The 13,241-nt window shown below is 68.6% G+C and overlaps 2 protein-coding genes across 2 annotated transcripts in view; both read left to right on the top strand.

The window, feature by feature from the left end:
* Positions 1-10,428: 10,428 nt before the first annotated feature.
* On the top strand, positions 10,429-12,293 carry LOC112949553 (tyrosine-protein phosphatase non-receptor type substrate 1-like). Its single transcript, XM_026041991.1, has 5 exons — positions 10,429-10,480; positions 10,638-10,988; positions 11,172-11,486; positions 11,744-12,064; positions 12,202-12,293. Exons 1-5 carry the CDS (start codon positions 10,429-10,431, stop codon positions 12,291-12,293), a joined length of 1,131 nt encoding a protein of 376 aa, XP_025897776.1.
* Positions 12,294-13,109: 816 nt separating this feature from the next.
* NSFL1C (NSFL1 cofactor) overlaps positions 13,110-13,241 on the top strand; it is a 6,839-nt gene continuing 6,707 nt past the window's right edge. Inside the window, exon 1 of the mRNA XM_026041990.1 lies at positions 13,110-13,176. Within this exon, the coding sequence (XP_025897775.1) occupies positions 13,110-13,176 (67 nt within the window). The remainder of the gene's footprint in view (positions 13,177-13,241) is intronic.

Here is a 13,241-nt window from a genome sequence, read left to right as displayed (position 1 = left end):
CGCTCGCTCGCTCTGGAAGCAGAAAGGAGCGTCTTCAGAGCGTGGCTCCGGGCTGCTTTGAAACGCGGCTGGAAAAGGAAATCGCCCTTCTCGGCCCCAAAATGAGGAAGGAGGGCCGGGCTGCCCCCCCCGCGCTGCCTGCCGGCGCAGGGCACGTACACGCAGCAGCCCGGGCGCGCGCCCGCTGCGGCGGCACCACCGAGCGCGGCGGCACCGAGCACGGCACCGGGGCAGCACCGAGCGCGGCGGCACCGAGCCCCGTCCCACGGCGCCCGCGGGCGGCGCGGCCCCGCGTGCCCTTGCGCGCAGGCCGGCACCGTCACCTTGGCCGTGCCGCCGCAGTGGCGGCTCCCCGCGCGCGGCGCTGCCGCGGTGCCGTTGCCTAGCGCCTCGGCGGGCCCTGACGGGACCCCCCCCGCACGCCGGGAGCTCCCCTGCGCCTGCAGCCGGCCAGGGCACGGCGCCTCCTGAAAACTTGGGTTTTAAGGTCATTTTGGCTGCCCGCTGCACCGCACACTGGGTTTTTTTAAGGTGGGCTGGAGGAGTTGCTAGCCCGGCTCCTGGCTTTGCTGGGTTGGGGTCTCTTGGGTGCAGGAAGCCCCCCCCTCCCCCGCAAGAAATCCTGCATTTTTGCACCACTTGCAGCAGCTGCTGGTGTGGCCGATGCCCCCGGGCRCTTCCCTGCTCCCCAGGGATCCCGGTGAACAGCAGGAAGCGGCTGGGCCCAAGGGGAGGAGGGTTCGGAGCCTCCGCAGGGAGGCTGGGGCCGCAGCCGCCCCCCTGGGCCGCAGGTTTCCTGTGGGCTGCGGTTTCCGCGCCGCGCGGCCTGGGTGGCACCGCGGGAGGCTCTGCGGCAGCGCAGGGCTCTGCGCCCCGAGCACGGAGCGGGGTGGGGACCCCCACACCGGGGTCCCTCGGGAGCACCGCACACGGGGGACGGGCCAGCTCGGCCCCGGGCACWCAGCAAGGGGCAGGCGGAGAGGCCCCCGCGCCGCAGATGTGCCCTGGGCAGCGGCCCCCGCGGGTTTGGGCAGCCCCGGGATGTCCCCTGCGTCTCCGCCGGGGGAACAAAGGCGCCTCTGAGGGTGGCACGGGGACACACACGGCGCTCTGTGCGCAGGCAGCCCCCCRCGCCGCCGCAGCCTGCTCCACGAGCACCCAGAGGGGACACAGCGAGGATGGCGCCCGGCGGGGACGTGACCCGCATCCCTGCACCGAGGTGCTCCCGGGGGACGCTGCCTCCCTCCGGGCACGGCAGCAGCGCCGCGCAGCCCCGGCCCCGCGCGCGGCGCGGACGGACGCGGGCTCGCGGCGCCCCGGGCCCTGCGCTGGGCTCCCCGCTGCCCTCCTCCCCGCCCCGGCGCTGTCACCTCTATTTAGGGCTCCCTGTGAGCGAGCACCAGAGAGATCTCAAGTGACTTGGCACCGTCGCTCCGCACAGCGCCAGCCCACGGCCGCGTGCCCGGCACACGCGGCACCCCGTGTTGCAGCGAGCGTCGCGCTGCGCGCAGGGAGCCACCAGAAACCAGGGAGACAACCAGGAACCAGCAGCGCTGCTCCGTCTCCCCTTTGCGGCCCGCGGCCGGGAAGGGGCTCCCAGGAGCCGCTTGTGCCGGTCACGGGCTCCGCTCCCGGCCCTGGGGAGGGAAGCCCCAGCCCCGGGACAAGGGGATGAGCGCTGCAGAAACCCCACAGACGCAGGCAGCGAATCCCGGTATCCCGCCCAGGCCGGAGCAGAGGCCCGGTGGGATGCGGCCACCCTTCCCACAGCGCCGCTCTCCCGGTTGTTCCCGCACAGCGGCACCATTCCAGCCTGCCGGGGCTGTTCTCCCGCTCAGCGCCGAATGCCAAGGAAGCCTATTTGGAGGCGATGGCAGGACGGGGACCTGGAGCCGCCCCGAGCAAACAGCCGCCAAGCAGAGTGAGAGCTTAAGGGCCCTGCGGGAGAGGGCGGCGAGGCCGAGCGGACGGCGCCGCCGGAGCTCCCCGGGAAGAGCGGCTGGTGCTCCCGACAGGGAGGGCAGGGAGGCCCCGCAGCCAGGAGGACATCCAGGGAGAGACTCCTTCTCGCAGCCGGGAGCCGCGGCAAGGAGCCGGCACGGCCCTTCCTGCGCCCTCCTTGGGAGGGCRCCGGGAGCAGGGCAGGAGCGTTCCCGAGCCCCTCAGACTCCCAGGTTAAGGGCCAGGCCATAACAGGCTCTTTCCAGCGGCCTTGGCTGAGCGGGGCTCAGATTTGGTCCAAGGGGCTAAATCAGGGCCCATCGAGGAGCAGACCTTTGCTGGTGATGGAGCAGATATCCGTGCTCGGCCACCTCCAGGGATTATTCCTTAGGATGTCACCTCTGCACTAGCAYTGCCAGAGGCCCTGGGAGGCTGGAGGTTCCTATGGGACACCCTGATCCATAGGGCACATTGCACAGGGATGCAACGCCTGCCCTGGGAGCCTGAGGCTCCTTCCAGCCTCCGAGCCCTGGGAAACCCAGGGAACAAGTTGCAGAAATGCAGGAGAGGAAGAAGAGCAGCAGCTTTGGCAGCAGCRCGGAGCGCGGCACAAAGCGGGCGCCCCGGCTCCGCGCAGCAACGCGGCTGCTGGCTCGGGACCACGGCCCGGCCCTGGCAACGGGGCAGCGCAGCCGGGATCCCCCGCAGGGAGCCGGGAAGAAGGGAGAGACGGCAACAAAAAGGGAACAGGTCGCAGGGAGCCGCTTCCCCACGGAGCTCCCTGCAACCCGCTCACATCCCCAGCCCCACGCGAGCCCATCCCGGCCCATCCCCTCCATGGGATGCCACTTTCCGTGCAAGCAGAGCAGAAAGCGGGGAGCCTGGTCGCATCGGGATGAGGAGGCAGCATYCCCTGCATCTCCTGCCCATCCTCCCCACCAACCTCCTCTCTCCAGAGCCAGCAACAACCCAGGGATTTTTTTTTTCTCCATTTCCATTAGGGGAAAAAAACACAGAAATATCTCCTAGAATAAGTCGCAGCAATTGCACAGCTGATATTTAGGGCTTCCAGCATAACAAATGGAGCTTCAGCTTCATTAGGTACCATGCCAGCTTAGTCCAAGACATCCAGTACAGAAAGAGCTGAAATTAGTCTATCTGATGGCAACTTGCGACAAGCAATATGCTAACGTGGGGACGGGGGCAGCCTGCAAGGAGCAGCAATGGGCAGGACGTGTCCCGTGAGAGGGGCCGGGGCACCGCGGGCTGCTCCTCACCTGCATTCCCAGGACATCAGCAGCACCTGGAGCCAGAGGGAAGGCAGCCCTGGGTGCCTCCTTATGTGGGAGAGGCCCTGGGGGCAACGAGCTGCAGGTGCCTCCTTGTCCCTGGTGCTGCTCCATGTGGAGCTGCTCCACGTGCGGAGCGGCACCAGCGTGGCCTTCCTGGGAACTGCCCGTCATTCCTTTGGGATGGGCCTTAGCGCTTGATTTAGGGCCGAGATGTCTCGTCCGAGCAGGGCGCATGGGGCAGGCCAGGGGACTTGCCGTGCCGGGCACCGTGGCCGGGCGGCAACGTGGGGCGCTGCTGTCGAGGCTGGGCTGCGGATCCGTGTCCATCATCGCAYCCCGATTAATCCGAGCGGCACCCGAGCCGGGGGTGCCCGTGGAGCCCGTGGCGCTCGGCACTGGGGATGCTCCGCACGGAGTGGTGGCAGCTCCGCCGGGAGTGCCCGGGGCACCAAAACGGGCCAGTGTGGCCGGGCTTCCTTAACGCCTGAGCACGTTTCCGACGGGGAATTCCTACCGGGCGGCTCCCAGCAGGAAAGGTGATTTATATCCTGCGCCCAGCTGGAGCTGCCCCCGCCTGACCTGCAGGCTGGGAATTTGGGGCGGGGAGGAGCGGATGGAGGGACCGGGATGCCGGGGGAGGCTCGCGGGGAGGCCGGAGGTGCCTGTTTTGCTCCCCACTCTGGCCAGTCCATCCCCCTGCTCTGGGTTATCGGGAGGAGAAGCCGGATGGTGACGGGGAGCAGGGCCCGCGCTGACCCCGGCACCCGGTGCAGCCCTTGGCACTCGTCGTGGCCGCCAGCCCCCAGCGCGGCCGGGCAGGAGTGATACCATCTTTATTTCCTTTTGCTGCTTTTGCTGGGTTTTTTTTCTCTCTTTTTTTTTTGCATCCTCTCCAAGTTTTCTGCTGACCGCACGTTGCTGCTGCCGAGCGCAGCCGCGGCCCCGCGCGCTCCACGCGGCCCCGCAAACGCTCCCGTAGCCGCAGGCAGAGAGCACGGGCACCCGGGGGCTGCCGGGAGCGCCCTGCTCGGCGGCGCTGGCACCGTGGGACATCCCATCCCATCCCGTCCCATCCCATCCCATCCCCTCCGCACGGCCCTTGCTCTGCCAGAGGTTTCTCCCCACGGCAGAGCAGCGCGTGGCGCCGGAGCCGGGAGCACATCCCGCCGTCCTGCCCCGTCACACGCTCTTAGCAGGGGCGCCTGGGGACAGCGGCGCCGCAGGGGCTTCGTTCGCGGCTGTCGGTGAAAGCAATGGGTCTAATGGGCCCTGGCGGGACCCGCTCGACCACCCGACCAGCTCCACGGGCTCCCGGCGCCGGCCAGGGTTTGTTCCCGGCCGAGAGCGTCCAGCAGCTCTTGCAAAACGACCYTCCCAAGGCTGTCGCAACATTTTGCTATTTGCATTTTATTTTTCCAGTGCAAAGGGCAACCAAAGGATTAACTGCTGCCCCGGGCGATCGGTGGGGGCATCGTGCTGGTCCCCGGGGCCTCGCCACGTGCGCGGGACACAGAGCGGAGCGCGCGGGAGGGATCAGGGCCGCGGAGGGGCTCGGTGACGTGTCACCGGCCGCGGAAACGGGGATTATCCGGCAGCGCCGGTGACCTGAGGCACCTGAGCGGAGGCGAGTGACGGCACCAGCCGAGAGCCGCTCGGCGGGGGAGCGCGGGCAGGCAGGAAGCGCATACGTGTGGCATGCGTGTGCCTGCRTGCATGTAAACACACGTGCATGCACATGCATGCGTGTGCACAAATGTGCCTGCATGTATACGCATGGAGGTGCATGGATGTGTGTGTGCATGGATGTGTGTTTACACGCATGCACACGCGTGTGCAGCTGTGTTTGTGCCCCAGCCAGGGCCCCAGGSTGCTCAAGGCCACGGGGCTCATCACGGTGGTGCTGGTCCGGCCGCTGGTCCCGTGCGCACTGGGACAGGACAGGGTGCTCCATGCTCATCCCACTGCATCATTCCCGGTGCTCCCCCCGCTCCCGGGACCCCCCCCATTGTCCCACACGCGGGGCCAAGCCCAGGCTCCCGCGGCCCGGCCCCGAGCGCCGGCGCCTCCGCCCCGCGCAGCGTCGCCCCGTGCTCCGGGAAACCGGAGCCGCTGACGGAGAATTCRCCCTGCCCGGGCTCGTTATGCTCGYGCGTTGCTATGGTTACCGATGCCGTTAGACAATTAAGCCCGAGCCTTGAGGCTGAAATGGACGTGTTGGGAGCGGTGGCTTTGGAGGGCGACTGCTCGTCCCAACGGGGTGCCCGGCGTGGGCACCACGGTGGCACCCCGGGAGCTTCCCGCTCGCCCGCCTCGCTCCAGGTTTTTTCCTTTCCCTTCCCGCTCAGGGACGGCTGTGCCAGTGCCACTGCCAGCTCCGGGGCCGGTGGCCAAGCGCAGCCCAGTCCCTGCTTCCTCGTCCTCCCAGCGCCAGGGATTTCACCCAAACGGCTGCAGGAGAGGGGTCCCCCGGCGGAGCTGCGGTGCCCTCAGCACAAGCCCCTAGCAGACCCCCGAGAAGCCACACGCGGTGCCCCGGCTGCAGCCCTGTGCCAGCCCCGGCCCCCGCGGCGCYCCTGCCGCCCGCTCTCCCGCTCCAGCTGTGCTTATGGGGCTGGAAAACCAGCCACTGGGCTGGAAAGAGCGGCGGCTCCGCTAAGCGGGGAAATTGGCGGGAATAACGAGGCTGGAAGCGGCACGAGGGCGGTTCCTATGACAACCCCGATCCCAACTGCTTATACCCCTAATAAAACCTTACGCTAACCGTGACACGAGGGCGTAAGATTCACCGGGTCCAACACGGAATAAAGCGACAGCAGCCGACAGTCTCACGTGTTTCACTCTGCTCCGTCCCCGGCCCCCTCTCCCATTGCCCCTGTCCGGGGATGGGGAGCGGAGGGGCGGTCGCACATCCCGGAGCAGCGCCCGGATCCCACCGGGATGGATCCAGCAGTGGCTCTGCCCACAGCGCCGCCGGACGGGGGGAACTCGGCATCCCGGGGTGTCCTGTGCCCATCCCCAGGCGCCCTCGGAGCTGCGCCCGCCACGGGCCCCGCGGTACAGGGAACCCTGTGGCATCCTGGCTGCCTGTGGCACTGCAGGGACCCAATGGCAACGCAGGGTCCCCAGGGCACTGCAGGGACCCAATGGCATTGCCGGGTCCCGGTGGCATTGCCGGGTCCCCGTGGCACTGCAGGGGCCCCGTGGCACTGCAGGGACCCCAGGGCACTGCAGGGACCCAATGGCATTGCCGGGTCCCGGTGGCATTGCCGGGTCCCCGTGGCACTGCAGGGGCCCCGTGGCACTGCGGGGGCCCTGCGGCACCTCAGTGTCCCCATGGCACCGCAGGGGCCCTGCTGCTTTGGCCGCTGCAGGACCCACAGGACTCCCAGCTCCCCAGGAGCTGCCGCAGGTCCCTGGTGCTGGTGGCCACAGGGACAGGGTCTGGGACAGGGACAGGGCTGGGACAGCCCCGGGGGATGCGAGCACCGGGGTGGCCCTGCCCGGAGCAGGAGGGGACGAGCGGAGCAACGCGGAGCCCTGGGCGCTGCTCTGCCCGGGGYGTCTCCTGTGCCGGCCCCCAGCCCTTCCCCTCCTCCCGCCCATCCCACGCTCCAGGGGCTCCCGCGCGCTCCGACCCCGCTCCCGGGGAGGCCGATTCCCGAGCGGGGACCCGCGTCGCGCCGGCCGCCCCGGCCGCGCTCCTACCTGCGGCCGGCCGCGCTCGGCGCCGCGCTGCTTTCACTGCGGCACGCCCCGCGCTGCCGGCTTAAAGGATTTTCCCACAATAACCACCAAATCCCTCTCCTGGCCATAAGCCGCGGGCCTGGGCGCGCTCCGGCCGCCGCGCGACTCGCGGCGCTGCTTTGCATGAGCTCTCAGCACGCGGGATTCCCCGCTCCRGGCCCGGCCCCATGCTTGAAAAGCCCCGAATCCCCTGAAATCTGACTGCGCCTCCCCTTGCCGGCAGCGTCTCTCCCCGCTCTCGGTCTCACCCGCATGTTTTACATACGGTGCTCACGGTCCTTGCTCGGGATTCCCGCATGGGAAAAGCGGCGCCGTGTCCGCCGGCAACGACCGGACTCATCCCRAGAGCCCCGGAGTGGCCGCTGAATCCCGGGATGGTCCCTGTCCCGCTCCCACCTTTGTGGCTGGGGCGCTGCGTGCCACGCGCAGGACACAGCGCTGCCGCTGCAGTGACAATGTCCCCAAGCTGTCCCCGAGCTCCGCTCGCCTCCCCCGGGGCCGTCATGCAAATCCTTCCGCAGGCAGCGCCCGGGGCTGGCCCCGCTCCCCGCGCCGGGCGCAGAGGCCGTGCGCTCTCAGCTCACTTCTCTATTTTCATCTCACAGGAAAAAGAAAGAAAGAAAGAGAGACCCCGCGCAGCTGGCGGCAATGGGGAGCCGGCACCTGCAGGCCGCTTTCCAGGCCACCGCCGCGGAGCACGCGGTCCTGCCCGGCCGCGATCGCCCCCGGCACCCGCGCGGCGCRAAGCAGCCGGAGCTGCCGGCGGCGCCCGGAGCTGCTCAGTGCCGCGCGGAGGCTGCAGCACGTGGGGCCCATGGGCTGCACRGTGCTGGTGAGCGTGGCCGTGGCCCCCGCGCCGAGTCCCGCGCGCCGCTCCTCACCGCGCTGCGCCCGGGATGCGCGCGTACTCGGAGGTGGCATCGCAGGGCGCTCGGCGCGGCGCCGCGGGCAGGTGCTGCAGGTCGGCGTAGTGAATGTCCGCGTCCGCCGGGTCACCCCCCTGCAAGGGCGAGAGCCGTGTGCGGGACACGCTGCTGGCAGCCCTGTCCCGTCCCATCGTGCCAGGCCGGCAGGGCTGGGCAAGGCCCCAGACCCGCGGGAAGCTGCCGGCGGCTCCTACCTGCACGGAGGGGGCTGCAGTGGTGGCATCCAGCACGTGGGTACTGAGGGACAACAGGGACCGTCGTTAGAGGTGATAGCACCGCACGGGCCCCGGCCCTGGGCACCGCGGGGTCCCGGCACCACGGSGCCAGGCCAGGGTCTGTGCAGGCAGCACCGCCAGGATGGGACCCCCAAGGGAAGCTCTGCCCTGGGAGCGAGGGGCTCCACGGGGGCTGCGCGGCCACGGGTGACAGCACTCGCCACGGGGACCAACCTGGGGCTGCTGCCACCTAAAAGGCCGAGGACAGGAGGGTGAGTGGGACGGGTGCCCCCCAGCACCCGCTGCCCGCCCGGCCCTGCTCACCTGCCCGATGACGCCGATGGACGCACAGGGCCACGAGAAAGATGAGGAGGAGGAGGGAGAGCGTCGCAGCAGCTGCAGCCACGGCCAYGCTGGGAAACGGGCTCCTCTCTGCAGGGACGTGGTGTCAGCGCCAGCGTGGGGCCGGGTGCCGCGGTGCCACCMACAGCCACATTCACCAAGCACCAACACCGCACTGCCAACAACACCCACGCTCACCGTGCACCAACACCACGGTGACACCAACACCCATATTCACTGTGCATGGACATCGCAATGCCACCAACACCCACGCTCATGGTGCACCAACACCACGGTGACACCAACATCCACGTTCACCATGCACGGACACGGTGGTGCCACCCACAGCCACGCTCACCGTGCACGGACACGGTGGTGCCACCGCCCGAGCAGGAAACCTCATCCTCCTTGTCCGCCCGCAGCTTCACGCAGTAGTAGGTGCCGGCGTCGTCGGGGCGGGCGTCGTGGATGTGGATGGTGAAGTCGGTGTTGGAGCCGCTGGCGGCGCGCGCCACGCGGGGCTGCGGGCTCCTCTGGTCGTAGACAGTGCGATTGCGGCCGCCCGACGCCTTGAGCCACTTGACGGCTCCGGCCAGGGCGTCCCCGGCCACGGTGCAGTGCAGCGTGAGCGTCTGCCCCACGAGCACATCCAGCGCCGCCTGCGGCTGCCGCAGCTCCGCACGGCCGCGCGGCCGTGCCACGGCACCTGTGGGCGACCCGCGCGGGGCTGCGTGAATGCGCTGCCCGTGAGCTCGATGGCATTGACGCGAGGGAGCTCCCTGACCAGGAGCTCAATGGGATTCRCACACGGGAGCTCCCTGCTCACGAGCTCCATGGGGTTCACGCACAGGAGCTCCCTGGCACCCCAAGCCGCGGCCGCTCCGAGCGCGGAGCCAGCAGCACCCGCACGGAGCCGGCACCGCCGGCGGCCACGAGGCCGGTCCGTGGGGACGGCAGCACCGAGCGCCCGACTCACCCGCCAGCAGGGCCGGGCGGAGGCTGAGCAGRTGGACGAGGAGCAGGGCCGCGGTGGCCGCCCGCGGAGCCATCAGCGCCGCCGGATCTTTGGGAGAGGGAAAAGGAGAAGCTGCGCAGGAAGCGGCGGGGAGCAGTGCCTGAGCCACCCCGAGCGCCGCGTTAACCCCTCACACGCGCTGCCCGCCGGGCTGGGCGCTGCGGCTCGCAGAGCTGCACGGGGCAGCCTGCATGGCAGCAGCCCGAGCTCGGACATCGATGCCAGGCAGGTCCTGGGGGAGAGGCTGGGAATGCTGGACACACTTCCCTTCCCGCTCTGCGGGGATGATGCCATGGGGCCGGCGTGGGCAGCACCAGGCTGGCAGCATCGTGGTTTGGGTCCCATGCTGGCGTGGACACTGCAAGCAGCGGGTGCATGATGGCCTGCAGGGCTGCAACACCTCTGTGGGGCTGCAACACCTCTGTGGGGCTGCAAAACCTCTGTGGGGCTGCAAAACCTCTGCGGGTTTGCAAAACCTCCACGGGGCTGCAAAGCCTCTGTGGGGCTGCAACACCTCTGTGGGGCTGCAACACCTCTGTGGGGCTGCAACACCTCTGTGGGGCTGCAAAACCTCTGCGGGTTTGCAAAACCTCCACGGGGCTGCAAAGCCTCTGTGGGGCTGCAGCACCTCTGCAGGGCTGCGACACTTCTGTGGGATTGCAAAACCTCTGCAGATTTGCAAAACCTCCACGGGGCTGCAAAGCCTCCACAGGGCTGCAACACCTCTGTGGGGCTGCAAAGCTGGGGCCAGGCTGCAAAGCCACGGCGGTGCCACCTCGCAGGACGTCGGCAGCCCACAGAGCTGGCCAGGACGTGCTCGTGTGACGCACCGCGGCGGAAATGGTTTGGAAATCCTGTGAGCTTGCACGGAGCTGGCGGGGGAACTGGTGCCGCTGCAGGATCCTTCCTTCCCCATTTGCAGCCCGTCGAGCCTGCAGGACACGGCTCCGGCCATGGCACGGCTGCTTGCCAGGCTGCTGCTGCTGCTGCTCTGCAGGGCGCTGGGTGAGTGTCACAACTGGGCTGATGCTCCCGAGGTCCAGCTTCCTCGCGGCTCCTCTCGGACCTTCCCTCCTTGCTCCCTGTTTTTGTCACCAGGGGAGCGCCGGCCGTGCCGGGCCCTGCCYGTGGCACCCTCGCAGGCTCTGCTCTTGCTGCGCAGGTGCCGGTGCCCAGGTCGGCGTGACCCTCCAGGTGCTGCAGCCCCAGGCCGAGGTGTCCGTGTCCGTCGGGAAGACGCTCACACTGAAGTGCACCGTGCTCGGAGACAAGRTGGCAGGGCCCGTGAAGTGGCTGAAGGAATCGCGAGGAAAGAACGAGACCATTTACGACCWAAAAGGCTCYGGGCCCCGTGTGACGAGGSTGGTGGACAGCTCCGACACAAACTACGACATCAGCATCAGCGACATGCGAGTGGAGGACRCCGGGAGGTATTACTGCGTGAAGTTCAGGAAGGGAGACTACGAGGACGAGGTGTTTTTGTTGGGCAGCGGCACGAAGGTGGTCGTGAACGGTGAGTGGAGCCCTGGGCGTTGGGCCGGAGCCGCGGCCGGGCGGGACCCCAGGGCTGGCGGCAGTGGGAGTTGTGTGCGGATTGGGGGCCCTGTGTGGAGGCAGCCGGAGATCTGGGGTGTGCAGAGCTGCCCCCAGGTCCAGCACGGCCACCAGCCGCATGGGCAAACGCCTCTCCCCACAGCCAGCCCCGTGGACGTGGCTGTGAACGGGCCCCGGGAGCGCGTGGAGCCGGGCACCTCGGCGCGCTTCACCTGCACGGCCAGAGGCTTCTTTCCCAGCGACATCCAGGTGCAGTGGCTCAAAAACGGGCACCAGTTGTCGGCGCTGCCAACCCAGGTCATCCTGGAGGAGACGAACTCGTCCTACGCCATGAGCAGCGCGGTGGAGATGAACCTGGTGCCCGCCGATGTCCGCACCCAGCTCAGCTGCCTGGTCAGGCACTCCACGCTGAGCACCGCGCTGCGCAGCACCTACAACGTGAGCAACAACCTGCGAGGTGAGGGCTGGGGAACGGAGCGGAGCCTCCCCCGGGGTCTCGGGGAGGACGGACACGGAGCCTCCCCTGGGGACATGGAGCCTCCCCGGGGGATCTCGTGGGGGGCCCGGGCGCGGAGCCTCCCCCGGGGGATCTCGTGGGGGGCCCGGGCGCGGAGCCGGGCTCGGGGGCCGGGCGCGGAGCCTCCTCCCCGCTGGCACACCGGGCAGGGGCCGCGCGGCGCCGGCGCGCGGGGCTCCAGGCGCCTCCTCTCGCAGTGCCCCCCGCGCTGCGCCTGCTCGCCAGGCCCGCGGGCGCCGTGGAGCTCAACAGGACCGTGAACTTCACGTGCTCCGCGGAGGGCTTCTACCCCGGCGCCCTGAACCTCACGTGGCTGGAGAACGGCGTGGAGGTGCTGGCGGAGGCCGGCGGCCCCGCGCTCACCGCCCAGGGCACGTTCGAGCTGCGCAGCAGCCTGGCCGTGCAGGCGGCAGCGGAGAGGAACCAGTCGGTGATCACCTGCCGCGTGGTGCACGACGCGCAGCGCCCCGTCAGCCGCAGCRTCACCCTGCTCGTCACCCTGCCGTCCACTGGGAAGGGTGAGTGGGAGGCGGCGGCCGCGCTCCTGGGGCTGCCCCGGGCTCCGGAGCTGCTGCTGGGAGCCGGGGGCACTGGCGCAGGCTCCGTGCGCCCCGCACGGCCGTTCAGCYGAGTCCCTGTCGTGTCCCCGCCGCAGGGAGCGTCCCCGTCCTGCTGAGCATCTCCTTGGGCGTCCTGCTGGAAAAGGGGCTCCTGGGCATCGTCCTCTTCTACCTCTTCAAGCGCTAGAGGGTGGGAGGAGGAAGGACCCCCTGCGGCCTCCGCTCCTGCTCCTCAACTCCGGCTTCATCCCACGATGGCACCGCTGTGACACCCGCACGGCTGCGCTGTCCCTGCTGTCCTGTGCACAGTGACACCTGGGCATGGTGATACCTGGGCATGGTGATGGCTGTGCATGGTGATACCCAGGTGCGGTGACACCTGGGCATGGTGACATCTGGACATGGTGACACTCATGGTGACACTCGGGCACAGTGACACCTGGGCACAGTGACACCTGGGCACAGTGAAACCTGGACGTGGTGACACTCGTACATGGTGACACCTGGGCACAGTCACACCTGAACATGGTAACACCTGGACACGGTCACAGCTGGATACGACAACACTTGGACATGGTGACACCCGGGCGTGGTCACACCTGGACACAGTCACATCTGGGCATGGTAACACCTGGACATGGTCACACCCACGTAGTGACACCTGGACACAGTGACATCTGGACACAGTGACATCCGGGTACAGTGACAGCTGGATACAGTGACACTGAGACACAGTGACACCTGGGCATGGCGACACCTGGGCATGGTGACACCTGGACACAGTGACAGCCGGGTACAGTGACACCTGGACACAGTGACACCTGGACACAGTGACACCTGGGCATGGTAACACCTGGACATGGTCACACCTGGACACAGTCACACCTGGACACGGTGACACCTGGGCATGGCGACACCTGGACACAGTGACACCTGGGCATGGTCACACCTGGACATGGTCACACCTGGACATGGTCACACCCGGACACAATGACACCTGGGCATGGCGACACCYGGACACAGTGACACCTGGGCATGGYRACACCTGGACACAGGGACACCTGGGCATGGTAACACCTGGACATGGTCACACCTGGACACAGTCACACCTGGACACGGTGACACCTGGGCATGG

Source organism: Nothoprocta perdicaria, unplaced genomic scaffold (assembly GCF_003342845.1).
Source record: "Nothoprocta perdicaria isolate Ctin4 unplaced genomic scaffold, notPer1 scaffold_3, whole genome shotgun sequence".
Classification (NCBI taxonomy): Eukaryota; Metazoa; Chordata; class Aves; order Tinamiformes; family Tinamidae; genus Nothoprocta; species Nothoprocta perdicaria.
Note: the sequence above shows the minus strand (reverse complement) of the source record. Positions and strands in the feature narration are given on the sequence as shown.